General features: G+C 37.1%; 3 protein-coding genes and 2 pseudogenes across 3 annotated transcripts; all 5 read left to right on the forward strand.

The window, feature by feature from the left end:
* The first annotated feature begins 913 nt into the window (after positions 1-913).
* On the forward strand, positions 914-1,806 carry LOC112189049 (UDP-glycosyltransferase 83A1). The gene is made up of 2 exons (XM_024328313.2): positions 914-1,259; positions 1,541-1,806. The coding sequence occupies exons 1-2, from the start codon at positions 914-916 to the stop codon at positions 1,804-1,806; spliced, it is 612 nt and encodes a 203-aa protein (XP_024184081.2).
* A 9,866-nt stretch (positions 1,807-11,672) lies between these two features.
* LOC112190197 (UDP-glycosyltransferase 83A1) lies at positions 11,673-13,640 on the forward strand. The gene is made up of 3 exons (XM_040514305.1): positions 11,673-11,771; positions 11,895-12,156; positions 12,763-13,640. The coding sequence occupies exons 1-3, from the start codon at positions 11,673-11,675 to the stop codon at positions 13,638-13,640; spliced, it is 1,239 nt and encodes a 412-aa protein (XP_040370239.1).
* A 926-nt stretch (positions 13,641-14,566) lies between these two features.
* Positions 14,567-16,608, forward strand: LOC112185149 (annotated as a pseudogene).
* Positions 16,609-16,886: 278 nt separating this feature from the next.
* LOC112190164 (UDP-glycosyltransferase 83A1) lies at positions 16,887-19,428 on the forward strand. Its single transcript, XM_024329585.2, has 2 exons — positions 16,887-18,164; positions 18,529-19,428. The coding sequence occupies exons 1-2, from the start codon at positions 17,678-17,680 to the stop codon at positions 19,404-19,406; spliced, it is 1,365 nt and encodes a 454-aa protein (XP_024185353.1). The 5' UTR covers positions 16,887-17,677; the 3' UTR covers positions 19,407-19,428.
* Positions 19,429-20,451: 1,023 nt separating this feature from the next.
* LOC112185150 lies at positions 20,452-27,183 on the forward strand (annotated as a pseudogene).
* The last annotated feature ends 329 nt before the right edge of the window (positions 27,184-27,512 follow it).

Genomic DNA, 27,512 nt, shown 5'->3' on the forward strand with positions numbered 1-27,512 from the left:
CCCGGCTAGTTATTCCAGAAAGAATCAGCCAAGCATAAGAATGCACCATATATAAGACGTTTCCAATTTCATATATATATATATATATATATATATATATATATATATACAGCTAAAGATGACAAGTTCACAATCTCATTGTCAATCAAAGTTTTGGCATCTAGGATTACTCTCACTAGCCAATCAGATTGTGAAAGAGAATCAAGAAGACTTACAAGACCTTCAGTGTTTTGTGATTAAATGTAGTTCCCCTAGTTATAGGACAAACGTATAATACAACAGAGCGGATGATTGGAATGAAAGCCGTCTCACTGAAAGCATATGAACCGAAGAAAAGAGACAATGACCTCTGACAAATCAAGGTAATGAATTAAAGCCATACCATGGACCGTGTTTTTGCCAAAAGGATTATAGTATCAAGCTGGTTGTTGCTACAAGAATAGTGAATATGCACATCTTCAATACTTCCACAAGGAATAATACAAGGCGAGGATATTAAAGCCAATACACAGAAAGCTTCAACAAGACAATTGGCAAAAAAAGTACTCAATAAGAAGTGGACAAAGGTATAGTGATCTGAAAAGCAAAGAAACAAAAAGGTTGATACAATGATATCCCAAAGTTTGAGCTTCAAGTAAGGCCAATGCTCAAGAAAACAACATCCACAGTATAACACCTACTAATCTGAATCCAAAGCTCCTTCTATATATGTTGTGATTAACAAACTATACTGGAGCACATCTACAAGAGGAAAAAAGGACAATCAAGAACAAGTATGAGCAAGCCACATATTTTAGTTATTCCTTACCCAGCACAAGGCCATGTAATTCCCTTGATGGAGTTATCACAGTGCTTAATAAATCATGGCTTCAAAGTCACATTCGTGAATACGGATCATACTCATGAGCGAGTCATGAATGCCGTGGCTGATGAAACTCATAGAGGGGATGATCAGCTTCATCTGGTTTCAATTCCAGATGGGTTAGAACCATGGGAGGATAGGAATGAGCTGGGTCAGTTATGTGAAGCAATATACCGAGTGATGCCTGGGAAGTTGGAGGAGCTCATAGAGAAGATTAATGGAGGAGAAGGTGACAAAATAACTTGTGTCATTGCTGATTTCAGTATCGGGTGGGCTCTGGAAGTGGCAGGGAAAATGAATATCAAAAGTGTTGCCTTTTTTCCTGCAGCAGCTGCAGTTTTGGCTTTGAATTTTTCTATTCCACAGTTAATACAAGAAGGAATCATTAATAGTGATGGTAAGTTATTCCTCTATACAACAGGGCAAACACCGAACAAATGCACTAATTAAAACATATTCAATTTGCACATATCAAATGTTTGACCTCTATGAACCACATTTAATTTTTGCAAAGCAACTTGATGTGTACTAAAATAAACACATCATGATTTAACACATGCACTTGGTAAGTCTAACAATATGGATAAAAGATAGCAGATAACTTACAATGTTATTACACCTGCTGCTGTTTAAGTTATGCTATTATCCTCAAATTTCTATATTCATTACTTTGGGCAGGAACTGTATCAAAAGGCCAAGTGATTCACTTGGCACCAAACATGCCCATCATGAAGATCGAAGACATGCCGTGGTTATGCTTTGATAAGAATAAGAGTGGAATCATCCCGAAAGGAGAAATCAAGAACAAGGTGGAACAACTTCTTGGAGACGAAAATTATAGAGCAAGGGCTTCTAAACTCAAGGAAATGGCCATGACTAATGTCGAAGAAGGAGGCCAATCTAACAAGATCTTCAAGAATTTAATTGAATGGATAAAGTCGTAGAGGCAAGTTCATACTTCATAGTATTTTCTTTTATACGAAAGGCAGAGAAGTTCCAACAGAAAACACTTTGCCTAGGAAATTTAATTCGTATTGTTGAATGATATCGACATTGAGTGTGCCTCTTCAAACTAGGGTTTAGTTCTAGAGTTGTAATAGGAGATAAGGTTCTAGATTTCCTAATTATATTCCGATTTTATTTCCTTGTATGACAAGATTATGTACTTTGTAAATCCCTATATAAAGGGCTCCTATTATCAATAATAGAACACACAATTCTCTCATCAATCTCTCTGCAAATCATATTTTCCTTAAACACGTATATGTTGTAAAACAGAAAAATTTCTGAGAGAGAGAGAGAGTTTGGACACAGAGAATCAGATTGTGTGTTATTCATCTCACCATGAGGAGCCTTATATAGGACTACATGGTGTGCACAAAAGGGTAATGCTTAATTACAATCCAATCACTCCTACAATTACAACCTATCAATCACAAATCTATAGGGATAGGCACCTATTACTCATCATCTATTTACATGATTATCCACAAATATTTACAACACTCCCCCTTGGATATTCCATGTCAATAGTGTTGCATAGGCTGAGCGCTTCTAAGTTGCCTCGTCAAAAACCTTGCCAAGTAATAAAAACCCTGTGGGAAAAAAACAATCTTGGTCGAAGGAGAAAAAGAGCACAACGCGCTTGAGTGTGGAGTGGCAGTATCACAGCTTTAGAGATAGGTGAAGTCTTCTTATCAGCACCATAAGTAGGTAGTATGTCTACGAGAGGGATGCATTAGAGTTGCTACACCAAAACCTTGCCCGGTAAACCCAGTGGGAGAAACCCGTGGTCGAAGGGAAAAGATGAGCAAATGCATATATGTCAAATCAAAGCATCTTCAGGATGTACTATAATTGGGGTGACCATGCTAAAGATGTGCCTCGTTAAAACCTTGCCAGGTAACAAAACCCAGTGGGACAAAATAACCCTGGACGAAGGACAAAAAGAGTACACGATGGTCAAGTGGGTATGCTTCAGGATACTCCCCCTGAAAATTACATGTTAGGTAATTCAGATAGTTTACGTAGACCAATACCTTGAACATGCTTCTGGAATGTAGACTTTGGTAGTGACTTGGTAAAGAGGTCTGCATGACTGTCTTCAGATCAAATCTGCTTAACTTCAATCTTCTGATGCTCTTGTTGTTGCTGATTGAAGGAGAACTTCGGTACAATATGTTTGGTGTTGTCTCCTTTGATGAAACTCATCTTTATCTGCTCTATGTAAGCAGCATTATCCTCGTAGATAATGGTTGGTTCATCAGTGGTGGAATACAGTCCACATGTGCTTTGAACATGCTTTGTAACGGCTTTCAGCCATGTACATTCACATACTGCTTCGTGAAGAGCTAGTATCTCAGCATGATTCGAAGAGGTAGCAACAAGTGTCTATTTCGTAGACCTCCAAGAAATTGCAGTATTCCCAATGGTAAAGACATAACCAATCTGGGGACATGCCTTGTGCGGGTCTGATAGATAGTCTATATCAGCATATCCAACAAGGCGAGCATCATTCTGAAGATCAAGGGGGTTTGATCCATTCCTTGATGCATAGGGATAGAATAAGCCCATATCCGCTGTACCTCTAAGGTAGCGAAAAATGTCTTTTATGCCATTCCGGTGGCTGCGTGTTGGCGCAGAGCTATATCTAGCTAACAAGTTCACATCGAATGAGATATCTTGTCTAGGGAATTAAGCCAAGTACAATAATGCGCCTATTGCACTTAGATATGGGACTTCTGGCAGCAATATCTCTTCGTTATCATCTGCAGGACGATACGGTTCTCTCTAGACTTTAGACGACCATGGGTGTGCTTGCTTTTATCCTCATTAAAGCATCTTAACATCTTCTGGATGTAATTTGGTTGATGGACCAAAATTTCATCTGCACTGTGCTCGGGCTCCAGGTCGAGACAATAATTTGTTCTCCCAAGGCCTTTCATCTCAAATTCCAACTTCAGGTGCTTTGCGGTTTCCTTGATCTCTTCAGGAGTATCGATCAAATTCATGTCATTGACATAGACCGCCACAATTCCAAACTAGGAACTTGTTTCCTTAATAAACACGCATGGACATAGTTTATTATTCACATATCCCATCCCGATTAAATATTCACTTAGACGGTTATACCACCTCCGTTTGGATTGTTTCAATCCATAAAGTGAACGCCTCAAAACTAATGAAGAGCGTGTTCCGTGGTCTAGAACTATTTGCATCGGGTATATTAAGTCCTTCTGGAACTTTTATGTATATCTCTGTGTCGTGATCCCCATAGAGATAAGCTGTGACCACATTCATAAGCTGCATATTCAGTTTTTCGGAAACTACCAAACTGAAAAGGTAGTGGAACGTTATGACGTCCATTACGGGAGAATACGTCTCCTCGTAATCAACCACAGGGCGTTGAGAAAATTATTGCGCCACTAGACGAGTCTTGTGTATCACAATCTCGTTTTTCTCATTACGCTTCCTTACAAATACCCATTTAAATTCTACGGGTTTAACATGAGGAGGTGTAGGAACAACAGGTCCAAACACCTTTCTCTTTGTCAAGGAATATATTTTGACCTGTATTGCTTATTTCCTTGTTAGCCAGTCGTCTTTTCATTGATATTGATCAACAAAGCAAGGTTCGAGGTCATCGCTTATTATATTTTCGGTGGCCACCGCAAATACTAATATATCATCGATGATGATCTCATTCCAATTCCAAATCTCACTAAATTTACCGAGATTTCTCTATTCTCGGGAGTGGGTTCAAATGTTGGAGCGTCCCCCAACATAGTCTCTTCTAGGACATACCCATAATCCGGATTTATCTCGTGAGATGAATCGGTTTGAGATTGCGATGTCAAGAGGATTCGTTTGTGCCAAGTTTACCCTCTTCTGGGGATAAGAATCCTTCGAACCTAATGGTCTACCTCACTTCTGGGCAGGGACATATGGCTGGTTAGCCGCCATGGTCGTACCTCGTCCATCTGGGACGACACATCCTACAGGAACGTCTATCCTTGCAAGCACATTTGCAGCAGGTATATATGATCTCGTCACTTTACCTAGATCAGAGAAAACGTCTGGCATATTTTGGGCTACACTCTGTAGATCTAGAATTCTCCGCACTTCATTATCATATTGTGCGGTTCGGGGATCAAGATGAGACATAGTGAGGACATTCCACGTCAATTCACGTCGTTCATCAGGAACGGTAACGTTCTTATCTCCCCCTAACGGCGGGAAGACTGTCTCATCAAAGTGACAATCCGCAAATCTAGCGGTAAAGAGATCGCCTGTTAAGGGCTCGAAAGAGCACATAATGGATGTGATTCATAATCGACATGTATGCCCATCCTTTGTTGAGGACCCAATTTTGTACGTTGTGACGGCACAATTGGCACGAGGACTGCATACCCAAATGCGCGTAAGTGCGAAACATCAGGTTCGTACCCAGTCACCAACTGTAACGCGGAGTAAGGTTGGGTAGCAGTGGGCCTCAACGGGACCAACATAGCTGTATGCAAGATTGCATAGCTCCATGCAGAAATTAGAAGCTTGGTGCGCATTACCAAGATTCTATCTGCGAGACCATCTTGGGTGTGAACATAGGGAAATAAATGTTCAGCATCAATCCCAAGGGATATGCAATAATCATCGAAAGACTTCGATGTAAACTCTCCGGTATTATCAAGTCTTATGGACTTTATGGGATAATCCGAGTGGTGAGCCCTCAATTTCATGATCTGGGCGAGAGTTTAGAAAAAGCTGTATTTTCTTATGGACAGTAGTGTAACATGTGATCACTTTGTCGATACATCAACCAAAACCATTAATATTTAACCGGTCCACATGGTGGTTGGATATGTCCACAAATTTCCCTTGCATTCTGTGCAGAAAAATGGTGGTGTATGTACTAGTCTTTGCATATGATGGTCTAGTATTAAATATTCTTAACGAGTATGGCATAGTGTGTCATTATATACAGGACCCTTATTCAGAAGGAGTTGCACCTACGATGAGTTGAGGATACAGTGCATCATACTTTGACCCGGGTGTCCCAAAAGGTCATGCCATAACAAGTAGTTGCTTGAATTAGTTAGCTTCTAGCTAACATATTTCAATTTCTCCAATGTACGCTTCTGGCTGCACACTCGGATGTTATACAAAGATATTCCACGCATTTTTCTCAGTGGTTTCAGTGTGATAACCGTTGGTTCGAATATCCTTAATACTCAATAACGTTCTTCTGGAACGTGGAGAATATAAGGCCTCATTAATGGTAAGTTCAGTACCATTGGACAACATAAAGTAGGCTTTGCCATAGCCCTCTATCAGGTTGGATTGCCCTGATACTGCTGTCATAGAGGTATAAATAGACAATAAGTTTGAAAAATATCTCCGATCTGGGAGTATGGTGTGCATAATAGCACTTTTAACCAAACAACAAACTTCCCCACAGAATATGCCTATTCATTTATTTAATTCAATGGATCACATGTATGAATAAGTTTATTGAATTAAATATATTCGAACATAACCACATTTCTATAATCCAAAATAATTGAAAACATAAATCACCAAAATCCGAAGATGTTTCATTCATTAAGATGAAATAGATATGGCACAAGGGGCCAATTATACCCATGTCTTCGAGTTCTAATCCTCGGTATGTTCAGTAACTGCCTGAAAATCCGTGATCTCTAGTGTGGAATCAATAGAAAATGACCCTTTAATAAAGTTGGTATTTCGAGTTCCGCGACCGGCGTAATACTCATCTATTGCTTCGGCTATCGCACAACAGGTGCGGGACCAGCAGTTAATTCCTCCACATCGATAACAAAGATCATGCTGATTCTGGTAGCGACAGGCCGGACCAGTGTTCCTTTCAACTCAAGCTTGTTGAGTTAGGGCATCACGGTTCCCACAACGTGGGCCTTGGCCACGTGGATGACGGTCATATGGGTTTTTTTTTTTTTTTTTTGCCAATCATGTCTTGCTTCAAGCAAGAAAATAGTCATCTGATGGTGAAAGTGCTCTTCCAGAGCAACCCAAAGAGTCTGTGTATCCTCTTAATCGAGTACTTAACTTAGAGTGCTCTCTCCATATGTTTCTTTATGAACATTATGGCACTTGCCTTAAAAGCCTCAGTGACGACATTGTCAATATCGATTGTTGATCTCATCTTCTTTGCAGTCAGATGAATTTTCACATCTTAATTTCACTTTAGATAGTTTCTTCTGGAGACCTCCAATGCAACAAAGTCAAACATGTTGAGATTTGACATTTCTTACAGGAAATGAACAAATAATATTAGTGCTTTGGGTAATATCATCCATAAGCAAGTAATGAGAACTTCAGGTTCTATAACATGGTATGAAAAATCGGATTAGAAATGTAAAATCTACTGGTTTTATCATGTGTGGTGAATTTATGAAAGGAAACTTCAAGTTTCTTAAACGGCATTATCGAAACTACAAGTTCGATTTATATATGAACTACGGGTTCATTTAGAACTTCTAGTTCATTAGGTACCTGCATTTTCTACACATATATTCTAGTGCGAAAATTCAGACAAGTAACACAATAATATTGAATTGAGTAAATTGAAATAATATCTCACAAATTGGATAAATGGAAATCATAAATCAATTGAGATATTAATTGCATGCTAGTAAAATAACATATTAATTATCACACAATTATGTGAATAAATGCTTCTGGCAATTAATTACACATATTAGATATGGTGAATTTATTTACAATATGATTTACAATATGAAATCATTTTTATTTTGATTCTGCTGGACCAAAGAAGGAGTGGGCTTGATAGTGAAGCCTATCGGGCTTAGTCTGCAGGCTTGTGACCCGGGCTTTCATGCGTAAGTCAAATGGTGTGTGAGGCATGCTGGGCTGCTTGGTCCCACGGAGGGAGAGTGGGTCTGCTGGGCTCAGGCTGGTCTGCCAAGGAATGAAAAATTATTACTCAACCCTTTCGGTAACTCCAATTGAATACGACCAGGTAAGGAAGGATGAGGTTTAGGTGGAGCGAGGCTCACTTAAGTACACAGCCTCATTTGAACCTTACCTAGACATCGCATCCAACTGGATGAGCCTACTTTGAGAAGATTCATAACTTTTGTCATGGTAACATGTAGTGAGCTGCTATTCTGGCCTTGCAACTTGGGCCTGAGCTTCTGGCTCGAATTTGTTGTTATGACTTTGGGCTTGATTTGAGCTTCTGACTCAGCCTCTATTAATATTCACAATTATAACAAAACCAAATTCAATATACGTTATTAAATCGTAACATAAATAAATTAATGCAGCGGTTATATACATAAGGAAATGGGTTCAAATCCCATTAATGCTTCTGGCATTATGTACAGGTAATAAATTTAGCAAATGCTTCTGGCATAATGTTTATGTAATAATCACGTAATAATTTAGCCAATAATGCTTCTAGCATAAAGAATTATAATGGCAGATTCAAATTTGTGTAACCAAAGATTAAGCCCATAATTCTTCTATCATAATTCAGGCAATAATTCGGAATTGTCTCAATGTGATAATGAAGTGATTGTGGTAATGAGCATAAATTACAATGATAATTGCTTTGGATAAAATCAATCAAAATCAAATCACAAGTTGAATCAATTGATCAATCACCAATTATATGGAGTTGAATCTGCTTATGGCAGTATTAATATTAAATGGTGTTGATAAATTCCAGCTAGCCATAGTGGCATAGTGGACAATGTGCTAGGCTAATGCATGATGTGGCTGGGTTCGAATCCCAGGAGCAGCAAAATCCCTTTTCTTTTTGCTTGTTTTTTAATTGGTATGCACTATATGGTACTACTGGACCAAATGCTTCAAATCCAAGAATCCTAACCTTTTTTTTTCTTTTCCAACCAAACAATCCAAAGCCAAATAAACCAAGACACATAAACGAATATATATAAATATGTATATACCAAATATTCGGGTTCATGCATCATGGTGATTGTTCATATTCAATCATTAGGCTCAATAAACATGAATATGAAATTAGATTTTGGAAAACATTACTTGATGAAGAACGGATGAATCTTCAGCTTATGTGTGCAGAACTGAGAAGGTTGTCTTCTCAGCCAATCCAAGAACTATTCACCTCTTCTGGTAGGAAATCCCGAATCTCAAAGCTATTCGATCCAAATCTTAGAGCTAGTCGTGAACACGGAGCAGATTCTCTTCTGAACAGTTGCCACTTCAAATGGTGTACAGGTCTCAAAACGACTCCAATATGGCTGAAATTTGGAGGTCAAAGAGAAGAGGCAGATACGAACAACTTTGATGAAGGAAATTTTTTGATCTGAGGTCCCGATCAAGAAGTTTCGGGGCATGCAAACAGGCTGCAGCAGGGGGGGTTTTTTTTTTCTTGGCTAGAGCTTTGGTTAGAGCTTCGTGCTGATAACGTGTTGTAAAACAGAAAAATTTCTGAGAGAGAGAGAGAGTTTGGACACAGAGAATCAGATTGTGTGTTATTCATCTCACCATGAGGAGCCTTATATAGGACTACATGGTGTGCACAAAAGGGTAATGCTTAATTACAATCCAATCACTCCTACAATTACAACCTATCAATCACAAATCTATAGGGATAGACACCTATTACTCATCATCTATTTACATGATTATCCACAAATATTTACAACACGTATAACATTTTTTAAAAATATATCCCTATATTGAAATTCTAAAATTGGTATTTGCCAAAAAATCTGAACAAACAAGGGTAAGGTTGTTAGATTGACTCTGAGCATCATCATAAACATTCACGATTCTTCAGAAGAACTCAATCCTCTGGTAAACATGAAACTTACAGAAGGTTAATAGCATTTGGACTTCAAGTGTGTGATATTAATTTGAAACAGGACATGAACTATTAATAAACATAAGCAAATCAAAATAAGAACAGATCCATGAAGAACAATAGGCATTGTTTAACAAAAACATATAACAACTAACCTATTTTTAAGAAAAATTTTCTTTTATCTAAAATTATCGTGCACTCATAGCTGCAGCTTAGAGTAGTTGGTAGTTACCCTTCTTTGTTCAACTCCTAGCTAGCCTGTCCCCCAATCTTCACAAGAAATAATAATAATTAAAAAAAAACAGAAGAATAAAAGAGTAGTACTTTGAAATAACCAACCAAAATCCTTTGTGTATTTTTTCTTTCTTCTTTAATACATTCTCAAAGGTTAAGGTGGCTCCTTGCCTCTCTTAACCTTTGACTTCAGCCAAAAAAAAAAAAAAAAAAAAAAAGTTGGAAATTTTGATTGTGTATTTCAAAATATTTTGAGTAACTCCCAATTCATCGAAAAGCTATTTACTATACATTTATTCTAAACTGTTACTAATTCATTATCTATACTATTATTAAGAGAAGAGACTTTGTTAGCCAAAACTAAAAAATTTGACAGAAATGGCCCTGAAATATTAAAAAACTTTGAGAATTAATTAAATCACAAGGGCAATTATGACAATTATAAATTATATTTTTATTAAAAAAATAAACAAAAAAAATCTCACAACCCACTTTTGTCTCCCACTAATTTCTCTCTATAATAACTGTTTTAATCCATTATCTTTTTTTCTTTCTGAAAAAAAAGAACAAAAAAAAAAAAAAAACACTTGCACATGCAGAGCATGTGTGGAGGAAAACTAGTGTTCATAATATTAGGGCATATTAAGGTTACGGGAGTTACGATATTCCAATAATTATCTTATTAAATTTGCATAATATCTCAAAGCCTTTTCATCTACTATATATACCTATCACTTCTTGATCTTACACACACAATAAAATTCATTATCTTCTATATTTCTCTCCGTAGCCATTTCTCTAGTGAGTTCATACATATTCTAAAGTGTTCCTTGTTCTTGCTCTTCCATAATGCCAAAGGAAAAAATCAAGTATTTTTAGGATCCAAATTTGCGAGTATACATTTACAAGGATTAACGGTTGTTGTACCCTGGAGGGTAGGACGCCACAAACCTGCTACACCGAGACATTGTCTCCGAGGGGCGAAATCTACTCTTAAGGGCAGTGTTTACACGCCTCAACCACAAACTCTTTTTGAATGTTCTATCCTCCTGAAGACTACAAATCCAATAGATAAGTGTTATGATTCTTGTTATTTTAGTCTATTATCACAATGAAATGATAATTGTTATTTGTTAGTAATATATTGTATTTATGTGATTTTGTAGGAGATGAAATCCGGTGACGGAAATAGCGTCCATCGACTAAATTTTCCAACATTTAATCACATATAGATTGGACTAAATATGGTGATTTTACAATCTCAATGCCAATTTAACTTCCGGCACCTATGATCACTCTCAAACTCTCAATGGACAGTTGATTCAGTTTATGTGCCTCGTAGATAAAATAGTATTCTTTAGAGGAATTATTTACATCAAGCCCTATGAAAATCTTTCAAATTTTCGATCAAGCTGGTAAACAAAAGTATAAAACAACCGAGTGATGAAACTAAAGCCCTTCATTGAAAGTATCAATCAAACAATAGAATAAACCAGAAGGGGGAATGAATTCGATAAGAAATAGACAAAGGTAATGACTAATTTGAATAGAAAAGAGACAAAGTGGTTGATTCCAAAAATGAGTTCCTAATAACACCAATGCCATGAAGACAAAAACTACAATAACAGACCTCCTAAACCGAGGCTCAAAGCTCCTATATAGTATGGCCGAGAAACTACATTAATTACAAATCATTTGAAGTAAAAAAAAAAAACAATCAAGGTAAAAATGTGCAAGCCACATATTATAGCCATTCCTTACCCAGCTCAAGGCCATGTAATTCCCTTGATGGAGTTATCACAGTGCTTAGTGAATGAAGGCTTCAAAGTCACATTTGTGAACACAGATTTTAACCACAAGCGAGTCATGAATTCCTTGGCAGCTGAAACTCATAAAAGGGATGATCAGATTTGTCTGGTTTCAATTCCGGATGGGTTAGAACCATGGGAGGACAGAAATGAGTTAGGGCAGCTATGTGAAGCAATACTTAGAGTCATGCCTGGGAAGTTGGAGGAGCTCATAGAGAAGATCAAGGAAGAAGAAGGTGATAAAGTTGCCTGTATCATTGCTGATGAGAGTAACGGATGGGCTCTGGAAGTAGCAGAGAAAATGCAAATAAAGAAAGTTGCCTTCTGGCCTGCGTCAGCTGCACTTTTGGCACTGGAGTTTTGTATCCCAAAATTAATTCAAGAAGGAATCATTGATGATGATGGTGAGTTATTCGTCTGTCACATACTTGTCAATATCATATGCAACACTGCTGTGCAATAATTTAGTCGTGTGCCATAATTTCATCATTGGTAAAACATTATTTATAGGAGTTGCATCAAGTGACGCAATGTCGACCCGATTTTTTTTTCTCTGTTTTTTGTCTATGAAAAATAATTTTTAAAAAATGGAGAGTTTATATTTTTGAGTTCTGTCAATTCTAAATTGTTTAAAAGAGCTCATAAATCACGGGAGAAGATTTTGATGAGAAAAAAAATATATAGTCGACAGTTTTAGATGAAAAATCATGGTCTTAGACATTGGTTCCTACTGGTTAGATGTATATATATGCTTTTCCACATATTCGAGTAGCACTGCCACACTCACAAGTCTTAAGAAAATTTCTTTTTCTAGCTAGAAACTGGAAAACTAAGAAAAGGCAAATAATCTCCTTAGTTTCGAGAACTTTTAATTAAATGATGTGCAGATAAGTAAGATATCTGTAGGTAACATTTAAAAACAGAGCAGATAACACTTGAAATGTTAACTGACCTGCAATTCTTGAGTTGTGCTTTTATACTTATATTTTATGATCTTCCACTTTGATTAGGATCCGCATTAAAAAGCCAGATGATCAACTTAGCACCAAACATGCCCACCATGAAAACTGAAGAGTTGGCTTGGTTAACCATTGGTGACATAACCACTCAGAAAATTGTATTCCAAGTTATGCTAAGTAGCAACAAGACTGTAAAATTGGCTGACTGGGTTGTATGCAACTCAGCATTCGATCTAGAACCAGGAGCATTCACCTTGGCACCACAGATTTTACCAATAGGCCCGCTTTTGGCAAGCAATCGCCACGACAATTCGGCAGGAAACTTCTGGCCACCAGACTCAACTTGCTTAGAATGGCTTGATCAACAAGCTCCTTGTTCAGTCATCTACGTTGCTTTTGGAAGCTTCACAATTTTTGATCAAACCCAGTTCCAAGAATTGGCTTTGGCTCTCGAACTATCCAATAGGCCATTCATGTGGGTTGTGAGGCCAGACATCTGTGAAACTACTCCCTACCCTGAAGGATATGAAGAAAGAGTAGGGTCTAAAGGGTTGATGGTGGGATGGGCCCCACAACAGAAGGTTCTATCCCATCCTTCAATTGCTTGCTTCCTAAGCCACTGTGGTTGGAACTCTACCTTGGAAGGTCTAAGCAATGGGGTTCCTTTCTTGTGTTGGCCATACTTCGCGGACCAGTTCCTTGATGAGAGTTACATTTGTAATGTTTGGAAGGTGGGATTGAAGTTTGATAAGAATGAGAGTGGGATTATTCCTAAAGGAGAAATTAACAACAAGGTGGAACAACTTCTTGGTGACGAAAATTTCAGAGCCAGGGCTTCAAAACTCAAGGAAATGGCCATGACTAGTGTCAAAGAAGGTGGCCGGTCTAACAAGATATTTAAGAATTTCATTGAATGGATGAAGTCATAGACTCCCATGAGCAAGTTGGAAGATCCCAAAAAGAAATTCTTCCAAGTAAATGTGATGTGTATTACATTTACATTGCTCCCACAGCAAATCCTAAACATTTATTTGCCGAAAACATTACTTGACGTTAATAAAGGCAAGGATAAGTTTGCAGCTCCTGGGAAGATGTGAGTTAAGCAAATCAGGAAACGTAAAATAATTGCAAACAGAATCAAATCAAAATTACAGCAGATGAAGTACAAGATGTATTTTAATTAACAAATTAAGTTCCCTATAATATCAAGTACTGGATCGTAGTTGTAATGTAGCGAATGTTAAGTTGACATGCAGTTGCTCCTGTTGTGAAGAAACGGTCTCAAATTCATATCTTTGTGCCCCAAACTTCACAAGTTATAGGGGAGAGAAGCCACCCAGTTACTCCAGAAAGAACCAGCCAAGCATAAGAATGCACCATATATAAGACGTTTCCAATTTCATATATATTCAGCTTAAAATGACAACTTTACAATGTCATTGTCAATCAAAGTTTTGGCACCTAGGAATATTCCTCTCAGTGGCCAATCAGATTGTAAAAGAGAATCCAGAATTCTTGCAAGACCTGCAGTGTTTTGTGATTAACTGTCTTCCCCCCTAGTTATAGGACAAACGTATAATACAACAGAGCGGATGATTGGAATGAAAGCCGTCTCACTGAAAGCATATGAACTGAAGAAAAGAGACAATGACCTCTGACAAATTAAGGTAATGAATTACCTGAAAAACAATTACAAAATGGTTGATCCCCAACTTTAAGATTCAAATAAGACCAATGCCGATGAAGATGACACAATAGATGCCTCCTCCAAGCTTCTTCTATATATGACTTGGTTAATTAAGAAACTACTTTACCCTACATCTCAAACTGAAAAATAGAGAAACGCAGAACAAAAATGAGCAAGCCACATATCCTAGCTTTTGCATATCCGGCACAAGGCCATGTATTGCCCTTGATGGAGTTCTCACAATCCTTGGCAAAACATGGCTTCAGAGTCACATTTGTGCACACAGAATATAATCACAAGCGAGTCATTAATTCCACGGTTAATGAAAGTCACATAGTGGATGATCATATTCAATAAAGAGGAAGGAGAAAAAATCAGTTGCCTAATTGCTGACGAGAGTTGTGGATGGGCAGTGGAAGTTGCAAGAAAAATGAAGATTGCGAAAGTGGTTGCCTTTTGGCCTGCAGCAGCTGCAACTTTGGTGTTGCAGCTGCAACTTTTACCAGATTCGGTTCGATCTTAATTTATGATTAATCAAATTCACTCTTTAAACTATACAACAGGCAGGCAATTAAGCACAAAGACGAGTAAAACAATGTAATTTTAACAAACTTTTTGTGTATCCTCACCCAATTTTGTCACACACATTATATATATAGCAGATAATGTTAGATCAAAAGTGGACTCATCACAAGTTACCCTAGAGCAACTAGGAAACCATCAAATACATTAAATCAAGTACAACATGGATCTGGAAAAGAATCAACCTAGATATCTATCAATCATTGGATTAGGAATCCATTAATTGGACTACAAGAAAGTCTTAAACTGTGATGCATTAGGAATCTATGATACAAGTCTTGTTCCATAAGGAAAACCTTTATGGGAGGATTCCTAGGACTTGAACTTGTATAAATAAGAGGTTAGGGTCCTTGTTATCACCACCGTCTACAAGCATTGTGTTCTGCCCATTCAGAAGCTACAGTTGGTGAATAGCAGAAGACTTCAAGCTCGCCTTCATCTTTTGTTTCTGCAGCTACTACGATGGCTTCAACCTTGGACGTCAATGGTATGTGTTTTGGTCTTCTGATAGTGGAGTTGAACATGTATTTGTGTGAGCTTGTTTGTAAATTAGTTTTACAGATAACACACTAGAGACTCAGATCTTTTGCCAGACTAATCACTGCACCGCAGAAGCACGAACCTTGGGTGTTAACAAACCCAGGTCCCTCAAATCTGCTGGCCACAGGGTGGAGCTGGGAATCGAACGCTAGACCTGGGGGTTCCAGACTAGGCCGCTCGTCCACCACACCACACCACATGGTTAGAACAGTTCAGATCTTATATCTAAGTGTAAGTTTATTACCATAATCATTCACTTTTGGAATGCAGGAACTGAATTAAAAAACCAGATGGCTCAGTTGGCATCAAATATGCCCATCATTAAATCTACAAACTTTGTGTGGGATTGTATGGGTGATTCAACTGCTCAGAGAATAATCTTCAAATTTATGAATAGAAGCAACAAGAATCTGAAATTGGTAGATTGGCTTGTTTGCAACTCAATATACTATATACGAACTCGAGCCAGAAGCATTCACTGTAGAGCCACGGATAGTACCAATAGGACTACTTTTAGCTAGCAGCCGCCTTGGCAACTCGATCAGCAGGCAGCTTGCGGCCACAAGACTCAACTTGCTTACAGTGGTTGGATGAACAACCACCCTGCTCAATCATCTATGTTGCATTTGGAAGCTTCACACTTTTTTATCAAAACCCAATTCCAAGAACTGGCTTTGGCTCTTGAATTGTCCAATAGGCCATTCCTCTGGGTTGTGAGGCCAGACATCTCCGAAGGTACTCGCTACCCAGAAGGATATGAAGAAAGAGTAGGCTCTAAAGGGTTGATGGTGGGATGGACCCCACAACAGAATGTTCTTTCCCACATCCTTCGGTTGCTTGCTTCCTAAGTCACTGTGGGTGGAACTCTACAATGGAAGGTGTACGCAACGAGGTTCCTTTCTTGTGCTGGGCCTGCTGGCCATACATTGTAGACCAGTTCATTAACGAGAGCTACATATGTGATGTTTGGAAAGTGGGATTGAGGTTTGATAAGAACAAGAGTGGGATCATCACAAATCAAGGACAAGGTGGAACAGCTTCTTGGAGATGAAAATTATAAAGCAAGGACTTCCAATGGCCGTGACTAATATCAAAGAAGGTGGCCAATCGAGCATGAACTTTAAGAATTTCTTTGAATGAATGCAGTCATAGACTCATAGGCGAATTGTCTATAGAATGAATGGAAATTAATATGCAATCATGAAGAATCTTAGTTTGCTAAGTAAATATATGTGATCTATGTAACATTGCTATCACATCAAATCCTGAAATACTTATTCACCGAAAGTATTCCAAAAAAATTAAAGGCAAGGCTAGCTGTTAAATCAAATCTAAATGTCATAAGCATCTGCAGCTCTTCAGAAGATGTGATCTGAATCAAGGAAATCAGGAAACTTACAGAAGGAAAATATCAATGAGACTTCACAGCTAATAATGAAAACTGGACTAAAATCATTAACAAACAGATCTTTATCACAATTGCAATTAATAGATGAAGGACAATACGCATTTTAGTTAACAAAGTACTTTTGATCCCTAAATTATTTTGTTAAAAAAGGTTATGAAAATTTAGGCCATCGAAGAAAAGGTCTCAATTTCTGAATTTTGTCCGCCACCTAAACTTCATGTAAGTGATAGGAAAAAAATAATGCCTATTAGTTATTCTAGAAAGAAGCCAAGCAGAAGAATGCACCAGATAAAAGTGTGTCCAGTTTCACATACATACACTGAGCTTAAAAAAAAAGGCAATATAGCCATCTCATTGTAAGCTATGATCACACACACTGGCCATTTAGATTGAAGCTGGTGTAAGCTACAGAAAAAAATAATCAATCCACAATTCTAGAGGCTGACTCATTGAAACTGAAATCTTCCACTAGCTTTAGGACGATAATACAAAGCAGATGAGCAATGATTGAAACTATAGGCTGACTCACTGAAACTGAAAGCATATCAACAGAACAACAGAATAGGCCAAAAGTGTCAACGAACTTCATAATAAACTAATGGATAAATTAAGGTAATGTATAACCTGGAAAACAAAGAGACAACACCTACAGTAATGCCTCCTCAACCATTGCCCCGTGCTCCTTCTATATATGACTTGGTTGAGAAATTAACATCTGAAACTGCAAAACAGAAAAATAAAGAGAAAAAATGAGCAAGCCACATATTATAGCTATTCCTTTCCCGGCACAAGGCCATGTAATGCCCTTAATGGAGTTCTCGCAGTGCTTAGCACGTCATGGCTTCAAAGTCACATTTGTGAACACAGAACATATTCACAAGCAAATTGTGAATGCAATATCCGATGAAAGTTATATAAGGCATGATCATGTTCATCTGGTTTCAATTCCAGATGGGTTAGAATCCCAAGAGGAAAGGAATGGGCCACGGCTGCTATCCGAAGCAATACAAGCAGTCATGCACCAGAATTTGGAGGATCTCATAGAGAAGCTCAACAAAGAGGAAGGTGCAAAAATCACTTGTCTCATAGCTGATGAGAGTTGTGGGTGGGCTCTGGAAGTGGCACAAAAATTGAAGATTGCGAGGGTGGTTGCCTTTTGGCCTGCAGCAGCTGCAACTTTGGTATTGAACTTTTGTATCCCAAAATTAATTCATGAAGGAATCATTGAATATGATGGTAAGTTATTCATACTTGTGAACATCATGCAACCCTGCTATGCATGTCATTTATTAATTAGTATAGCAAGTTTTTAATTTAGGATTGATCAAACTCACGCATCAAGTGATCAAACCATACAATAGTAGGCAGAAAGGCACATGACAAGACTATAACAGACTTTTTGTGATTATATATCCTCAGTTACTCACCCAATTTTCTCATACATACACAAAAGATAGCAGACAAAACTGTCAGACTGGATCTTCTGCTGACATCATTTTGGACATAAGCACAATATCAGCACAGAAAATACTATAATAAAATGTTATAGTACAAAAGTTCCAATATATTCTGACCATGATCATTCAATTTTGGCATGCAGGAACTGTATTGAAAAGCCAGATGGTTCAGTTGGCACCAAAAATGCCCATGATTAAATCTACAAACTTTGTGTGGGCGTGTACAGGAAATTCAAGCACTCAGAAAATCCTATTCCAATTTATGGAAAGAACCACCAAGAATGCAAAATTGGTAGACTGGCTTGTTTGCAACTCAACATACGAAATGGAGCCAACAGCATTCGCTTTGGAACCACAGATATTACCAATAGGCCCGCTTTTAGCTAGCAGCCGCCTTGGCAACTCAGCAGGCAGCTTGTGGCCAACAGACTCAACTTGCTTAAATTGGTTGGATAAAAAACCACCTTGCTCAGTGATCTATGTTGCATTTGGTAGCACAACAGTTTTCAATCAAACCCAATTCCAAGAACTGGCTTTAGCGCTTGAGTTGTCTAATAGGCCATTCCTCTGGGTTGTGAGACCAGATACCAGTGATAACATTCCCTACCCTGAAGGATATCATGACAGAGTAGGATCTAATGGACTAATGGTGAGCTGGGCCCCACAACAGAACGTTCTGGCCCATCCTTCAATTGCTTGCTTCCTAAGTCATTGTGGGTGGAACTCTACCATGGAAGGTGTCAGCAATGGGGTTCCTTTCTTGTGCTGGCCATACTTTGCTGACCAGTTCATCAATGAGAGCTACATTTGCGATGTTTGGGAGGTCGGATTGGGGTTTGATAAGAATGAAAGTGGGATCATTACTCAAGGAGAAATCAAGAACAAAATCGAGCACTTGCTTGGTGATAAAGACTTCAAAGCAAGGGCTTCCAAACTCAAGGAAATGGCCATGACAACTGTCAAAGAAGGAGGCCAATCTAACAAGATATTGAAGAATTTAATTGAATGGATCAAGTCATAGACTGCTGGCAAAGGGAAGAAACAACAAATAACCTTTACCAAGTTATTTTATGTTACATTACTTGCCACATTAAATCCCTACAATATTTTGTTGCTAAAAATCAAACAACTGAGTTCAATGCTGTTTGATGGGATACAATTATCATACTTCAGTAGAACTCAAAACCTTCATTGTAGTGGTAAAAGTATTTAGACTACATTTCACAGGAAGTGATCTGAGGAAAGGAACGTAAACAGAAAACTTACATATCTAAATAAAACACAAAGTGAACAAGAATTCTTAATAGTTAACAGACGAAACTAAATTAAAGATACAACAAAAGAAGAACAGTAGGCATTATGATTAACAAAAAGTCTACCAGTTGTACCAATTTTTACAAAGTAATTCTGTTACCGGCCTTAAATTATCAAATACGTACTAGTAGCTGCAGGCCTGCAGCATATGGCACAGCACAGTTTGGTAGTCGATCTCTCAATAGCCTCAATTCTTGTTCCAAAACTTCACAAGTAACCAGACACACATAAGAATTAATGCACCACATGTAATTATGTAAGATGTGTACAATTACATATACATATTCAGCTGAATAGGACAGTTTGCCATCTAAATGTAAATCAAACTTCTGGTACCTCGTTGGCCATCCAGATTGTTGATGTAATTGATGCTAGCATTGTTAGAGTTATGTCTTTTGTGTTTAAAAAAAAAAAAAGTGTATTAATTTCAAAAAAATTAGGATCAAGAAAATAGTATATATTTAATGTGTTCAATACTCCCACAAGGAATGAAAGGTAGTTCCAGTGGTTATAGAACAAAAGTATAAAACAAGGCGATGAAACTAAAGGCAATTCACTGAAAGCATCAACAGAGAATAAGCCAAAAGAGGAAACAGACTATATATGTACAAAGTTAATGACTCACCTGAAATGCAAATAAGAAAATTGGTTGATTCCCAACAATGTCAATTCAAATAAGACCAATACCCTAAAAGACAACACCTATAGAACCGCCTCCTCCTATATATGATCTGATTATGATAAAACATAACACATCTTAAACTGCAAAATAATTTAAAAAGAAAATGAGCAAGCCTCATATTGTAGCTATTCCTTACCCGGCACAAGGCCATGTAATTCCCTTGATGGAGTTGTCACAATGCTTAGTGAATCATGGCTTCAAAGTCACATTTGTGAACACAGAGTTTAATCACAAGAGAGTCATGAATGCTCAGGCTGATGAAAGTCATATAAGGAATGATCATATCAATCAGGTTCCAATTTCAGATGGGTTAGAATTCTGGGAGGACAGAAATGATCACTACACCAAATATAGGCTTTAGAGACAGCCACAAAACGTCTCTAGAAATATATTAGTGACTAAAATATACTTAAATTTGTCTCTAATAGAAGGAGTGACAAATTAGACTTTCGTCCCTATAGGTTGCGTCTCTAAAACCTATTAGAGACACTTAGATAAAAAGTTCCGTCTCTATTACTTATTCACTGCCACATGGACATACAATAACTGTCAATGACAATTTAAGGTGTCTCTATTACTTTTAGAGACAGAAGAAATATTTTATTTAATATATTTTTTATTAGAATATTTGATATTATTAATAATAGAATCCATCTATTATTAACCACCAGTACACCAGTTCGATTGGCATTGGAAAGAAACAGTGAATCCACCTATAACTAACGACATATATAAATTATATATATAAATTTTTTCTGGGCAACAAAATATAATATAAATTTATTTTCTGTTCAACAAATCTTTACTGATGCAACTTAAAATCAAGTCTACAAAATACTTGTTACTAAAAAAGTCACAAATTCATCTAGTCAAATACCTATCAATTAGCATCTAATTATCAATAAGGGAAATAATAAAAGTCTATTGCTCATATCCACGAGAGCTTTGATTCGATGAAGCTCTAAGCTGGTTCAACAAATCAGTTTCTTGGACACTTGTATCTCCCATAAGCAATCCATTTAGTCCAGTGGTAGGATAAGCATGTTGAGGCTGATAAGGCATTTGAGGATAGATCTGCGGTTGAGGCCAGTACATTTGAGGAGGATAAGAAGGCATCTGGAAGGATGGTTGCTGCAAAGGTTGAGAAGATTGTTGCGAAGGTGGAGTAGATTGCTGGGATTGTATCATTTGCTTTAACATTGCCAATTCTTGTTGGGTTTTCAAGAGTTGTTCCTGAGTTTGAACTTGTTGCACATGTGCTTGTTGTTGGTACTTGGACTCTAACTCCATAAATTGTGACTGCAAGTGAGCATAATGTCTTCCATGTGATCTGTGTGATGATGAGCTACCATCAATTTGAAGATAAGGCACCATATCAGGTATTACACCTAGTCCATAACCACGAACTCTGTGACGTTTCTCAGGTCCCATCACTGCAACATATGCTCTTTCTCGCATCTCTGTAGTCTCATTACCTTCAACTGCTACAATTTCTGCCAACTTCTCTTGCATACCAGCCTATGAGAGAAAATACTTAACTTATTATGGGGTGGTTATATTTAGTGTGCAACAGATTATGAAATATATAAACAAAGCTCACATGTGTCCATACTGCCAAGGACACCACATCAATTTTCACCACAGTAACACACTAGAAAATAGGGTTCTAATCGTAAAAAAGTGCAAGAAAGACTAGCTTTAAAATACACAAATCAATGTTCTGTATAAAGTTCTAAAGGCAGTTAATGTGATACAATCTATAAAAGTTGATCGTCAGGTCAAAGTTTATATTAATGTTTTAGCTATTGTTAAGATTTTATTGCTACTCTATCGTATCTATTTCCTGTTTGGCAATGAACATTACATTTGATGCTTATAAATTTTGGAAGTTCTTGGTAAAGTTGTAGAAAAGACAGAACCATTGGTTCTTTAATCCCTACAATGTCCTTCCACTTGATCCTAATAGTGCAAATTAAGCAATTATGAGATAAGCAAAGGTAAAGAATTAATAATTATATTTATAAAATTACCTCCAGGTTCAGTTATGATAGAAGGTATATATGCTTCAATGTTACTCAAACTTTCTATTGTTCTCTAGATTCAAGCTGCAGTTTTTGATCTTTGTAACAGCAGGGATCTTCCTTGGCCTGAGGAGAACAAAAAGATAAAAGAAGAGGATGTTAGCTGTAGTCAATGTTAGGTTTCAGGTGATGTAATTGGACAATAGAGTGAATTAATAGACATATATAATTAACCTTTAAAGTTCACTAGAGCAATATTTTCACTGTATTTATTAAACTATTCTTCTTGGATCAAAGTACAATGTATTTTTTTTTCCTCTTAATGTAGAAGGCATAGCACAAACATAGCACCAAATATAGCATACTTAGAGTAATATAAGAACAATTTTCTACTGCACAAACATAGCACCAAATATCGCATAGCTCCAACTCTCTACTGTACACTCTACACATGATATTATCACTTGCAAATGTTAAGCCAAGGACTCAAATGGAGCACTAAGTCAAAACTATTACAAAAGAGTAAAGAATAAACGAACCAGAACCTTGAATTTGACATATATATATATACACTTATTATGTGTGTATAACTGTATAATATATATATATATATATATATCAATCCAACAAGTAACATTCATCCATATATATATATATAAAAGAGGACAGAGTGTGTGTCTTCAGTAACCATCCCAAAACATAAAACAAAAATATGCAATATATGTATATATAAGTGCACATAATACAGAATGTAACCAATAACCAACAAGGGAAGCTTGTATCCCAATTAAGCATGAGAAAGGCATGGTCATACTAATAGTAAACCTCCTGAAGGAAAAGATGAACTGTGGTCTTATGCACAAGTCTGCACATTGTAGGAAAGCTCAGCCCTTGAAATATAACAAATTGAAAAATAGGATCATACGACCATAAAAATCACATGGAAGTACAAAATTGGGCACCATTGTCACAGTCAATAGTATAGAACTGTAAATGCCAAGTCAACTTAGAACTGTTGCACATATGGTGGAAGTAAAACAAAAGTTTCTAGTCATGAATTGCAAATAGAATCTGATACAGATCAACACGATAAGGAAGCACACTCAATTCATCTTTTGATTCTGAATCACCAGAGAAGGAATCTATTCACTCTTTAACAATTAACATTGGATGAACTCATCCTAAGCAAAGTGAGAAACTGCAAAAACAAAAGCATCTCTGCAGTGAAGGGAACTAAGCAAATGGCAATGCATTTGTTGGTGATATCAAGCAGGAAATCACTTCAAGAGTCTTTGGCACAAAAGCATAATCAAAGGCACAAATTAGACAACTTACTGAAGAAGAGTGTGCAGTGAACATGGAATTGGATGTGGAAACAAAACTCCTTCTAATATGTGGAAACAAAAATTATTTTACCAACTGCAATAGAACTGCAGAGTGATGGTAAAAGCTTTATCATGAAACAAAATGACTATATGCTGGATGCATATCAGTTAACAATATAAAACTAATACAGCAACCACAACTAAGACAGCAACTATAGATCAAAAACTGCTATAAACATGACCAGAGGGTTAACAGACCAGTGTCAAATGCATAGATGTAGGATTCAATCTGTATCATATATATATAGTCAATCAGTCTCAAAAAGGTAGATTAAGAGCAATTCATGTATCAGGAAGATTAAAATCTTATATAACACCATACATTTCCCAATACAATAAGAACTTTAGATGCCTCAACTGACATTGTTGTAGTTATTGCATCACTATCTCCTTGAATTCAGTCAAATTTCCATGATTATGTGATCCAATATTTGACGAACACCAGTTCCATAAATGCATGTTAATACTGTTTTACTGTCTCAAAAGATTGCTCATGGTTTAATTTACTAAGATAGAGTAAATAACAGTAAGGCACAGCAGTAACTATTCATCTTTGTTATTTGAGAAGAACAAAAGCAGGAAAGCCATCAGGTAATCAAGTATAGACTATATAGAAAATGACAGAAGACTAAGAATTGAAGATTAAGTAAAACAAGCAATCAATAGTAGACTAAGAGCAATTGACATCATCCTAGACAAAATGTATATATTAAACACACCACATACAAACAGCAAAAGCCCACAAACTGGACAAAGGCATGAAACCTTTTGTTTGAAGTACGTCCTAAACCCTAAAAACACAATAGTCCAAACATAATTCAAGCCTAAGAATCAAAATTCAAGCATAAAAGTCTAGGTCATTGTAAAATTTACGATTCAATGCAAAAGCAAAAACACGATAACCCAACTCAATCAAAATTCATTCGATAAAGCAATAAAAAAGCATAGATTCACTCATAGTAATATATAACAAGTCTAAGATGAATAGACATACTCTGTATTCGTTTATAGTGGTTGAGTTCGTCTAAATTGCCTCCTTCAGCTCCAATCGCACGAATGATGCCAGAGGTGAAGAGTTTAGCAGTTTTTGGAGTTTATCAAGTAGGACGTGAAGCAGAAAAGAAGTGATTGAGGAGGTGAAGTGAGAAAAAATTAGGTGTATTATTTATTTTATTCTCTTTTATTTATTAAAAATATATAGTGAGAGACTTATCCGTCTCTATTAGTATAAATTTGATAAACTAGCGCTAAATATATTTTAGGCTACAAAAATTTTAGCTCCAAAAATTTTAATTTGGCGACAAATCAATTAGAGAGGATCCATTTTGTCTCTATTACTATTAGAAACAAATTTCTATTTGTCTCTATTAATATTAGAGACACACAATAAAAATTTGTCTCTAATAAAAACAATAGAGACAATTTTATTAATTCGTCTCTAAAGCCTATATTTGGTGTAGTGGATCTAGGGAAGTTATCTGAAGCAATACAAAGAGTCATGCTTGTGAAGTTGGAGGAGCTCATACAGAAGATCAACTGAGGGGAAGGTGATAAAGTCACTTGTGTCATTGCTTATGAGAGTTGCGGATGGGCTCTGGAAGTGGCACGAAAAATGAAGATCAGGCGGGTAGTTGCATTTTGGCCTGCATCAGCTGTAGCTTTAGAGGTGATACTGTGTATCCCCAAATTTATTCAGGAAGGAATTATTCACAAAGATGGTCAGTCATTCCTCTATCACTAACCTGTCAATATCATGCAATAATGTTAGGTTGCATTTCAGTCTAAAATGTATTCAAGTGTGTTTAGTCTAACTTTGGTGACTACCCTTGTCCAATCTTCTCATACATATAACACTACGAGTTTGCGAGGAGTGAATCTTGTACTATACTTGAATTTAAGCACAACTTGAGCACATGGAAAATCTTATTGTTTTGGATATAAGTGATAAAGTAATCTGAGGTTCACATCCAAAACCAATTGGTAATGGATGGAGTAACCCAAATCCTTATAAACCAATAGGCAAGGTTCCATTTTTTCCATGTGGGATGTATATATTTTGAACATGGCCCAAATCCTTATAAACCTATAGGCAATGTCTCATTTTTCTCATGTGGGATGTATATATTCTCAACACGTGTGGAGAATTTTCAAGTCATACACATGAACAACTTTGGGTGACGTAGAGCTCGTGTGGCCGTGAGGCATGCACACGTGGGATAACCCACTATGATACCATGATAAAGTAATCTGGGGTTCACATCCAAAACTAATTGGCAATGGATAGAGTTGCCCAAATCCTTATAAACATATAGGCAAGGTCCCATTTTTTCCATATGGGATGTATATATTCTCAACAATAAGCCCAACGTTTGCACAAAATATATAGATAAGCAAAGTTTTTATTTTCACAGTATAAAGCTACCAAGTTTCATTGTACTAATTCTTACCAAGGTCATTCATTTTTGGCAAGAGTTGTCTTGAAAAGCCAGATGGTTGAGTTGGCACCAAACATGCCCACAATGAAAACTAGAGACTTCATATGGGCATCAATTGGTGACCCAACCACTTAGGAAATCATATTCCAAGTTATGGAAAGAAGCAACAAGACCGTGAAATTAGCTGACAGACTAGTTTGCAACTCAGCATTCGACCTCGAACCAGCAGCATTCACCTTGGAACCAACAACATTCACCTTGGTACCAGACATTTTACCTATAGGCCCGCTTTTGGCGAGCAGCCGGCAACTTCTAGGCAGAAGACTCAACTTGCCTAGAATGGCTTGACCAACAATCACCTTCCTCAGTCATCTATGTTGCTTTTGGAAGCTTCACAGTTTTTTATCAAGCCCAATTCCAAGAATTGGCTTTGGCTCTTGAACTGTCCAATAGGCCATTCCTTTGGGTTGTGAGGCCAGACATCTCTGAAAGTACTACCTTCCCTAAAGGATATGAAGAAAGAGTAAGAGCAAGTTCATCCGTTGGGTCACCAGGTCACCCACTATTCACTGCTTTTTAGTGTTAATTTCACCCTCTAGGTCACGAGCACAGTGTATTCCTGTACAGTGTTCTGGGTCACCATGGTGACCTGCACAGTGTATTTCGTGACCCAGAGAATGAAAATATACACTAAAAAGCAGTGAATAGTAAGTGACCCGGTGACCCAACTGGTGAACTTGCTCTAAGCTCTAAAGGGTTGATGGTGGGATGGGCCCCACAACAGAAGGTTCTGGTCCATCCTTCAATTGCTTGCTTCCTAAGCCACTGTGGTCGGAACTCTATCTTGGAAGGTCTAAGCAATGGGGTTTCTTTCCTGTGTTGGCCATATTTTGTTGATCAGTTCCTTAATAAGAGCTACGTCTGTGATATTTTGCTGATCAGTTCCTTAATTCGTATTTAGCCTATATATATATATATATATATATATTTGACGGAAACAAGACGTAAGGACCTATTGGATGATAAATCATAATGCAGGGGTGTTTTTGATGAAATTGAATGTTCAGGGACTGAATTGATTTTAGACCTATACCACAGGATAGTAATTCGTATTTAGCCTATATATATATATATATATATTTAGGCATAGATAATTTCATTACTTATCTATGACCAGAAGTCACGTACATCATATGTTGTCTTACACCAAATAAAACCTAGATGACACAAGCTGCAAAGCAAATGACAAGCAACCCTCATTGTAAACAAAATTAGCACAGTTATTAAAAC

Source organism: Rosa chinensis, chromosome 2 (genome assembly GCF_002994745.2).
Source record: "Rosa chinensis cultivar Old Blush chromosome 2, RchiOBHm-V2, whole genome shotgun sequence".
Classification (NCBI taxonomy): domain Eukaryota; kingdom Viridiplantae; phylum Streptophyta; class Magnoliopsida; order Rosales; family Rosaceae; genus Rosa; species Rosa chinensis.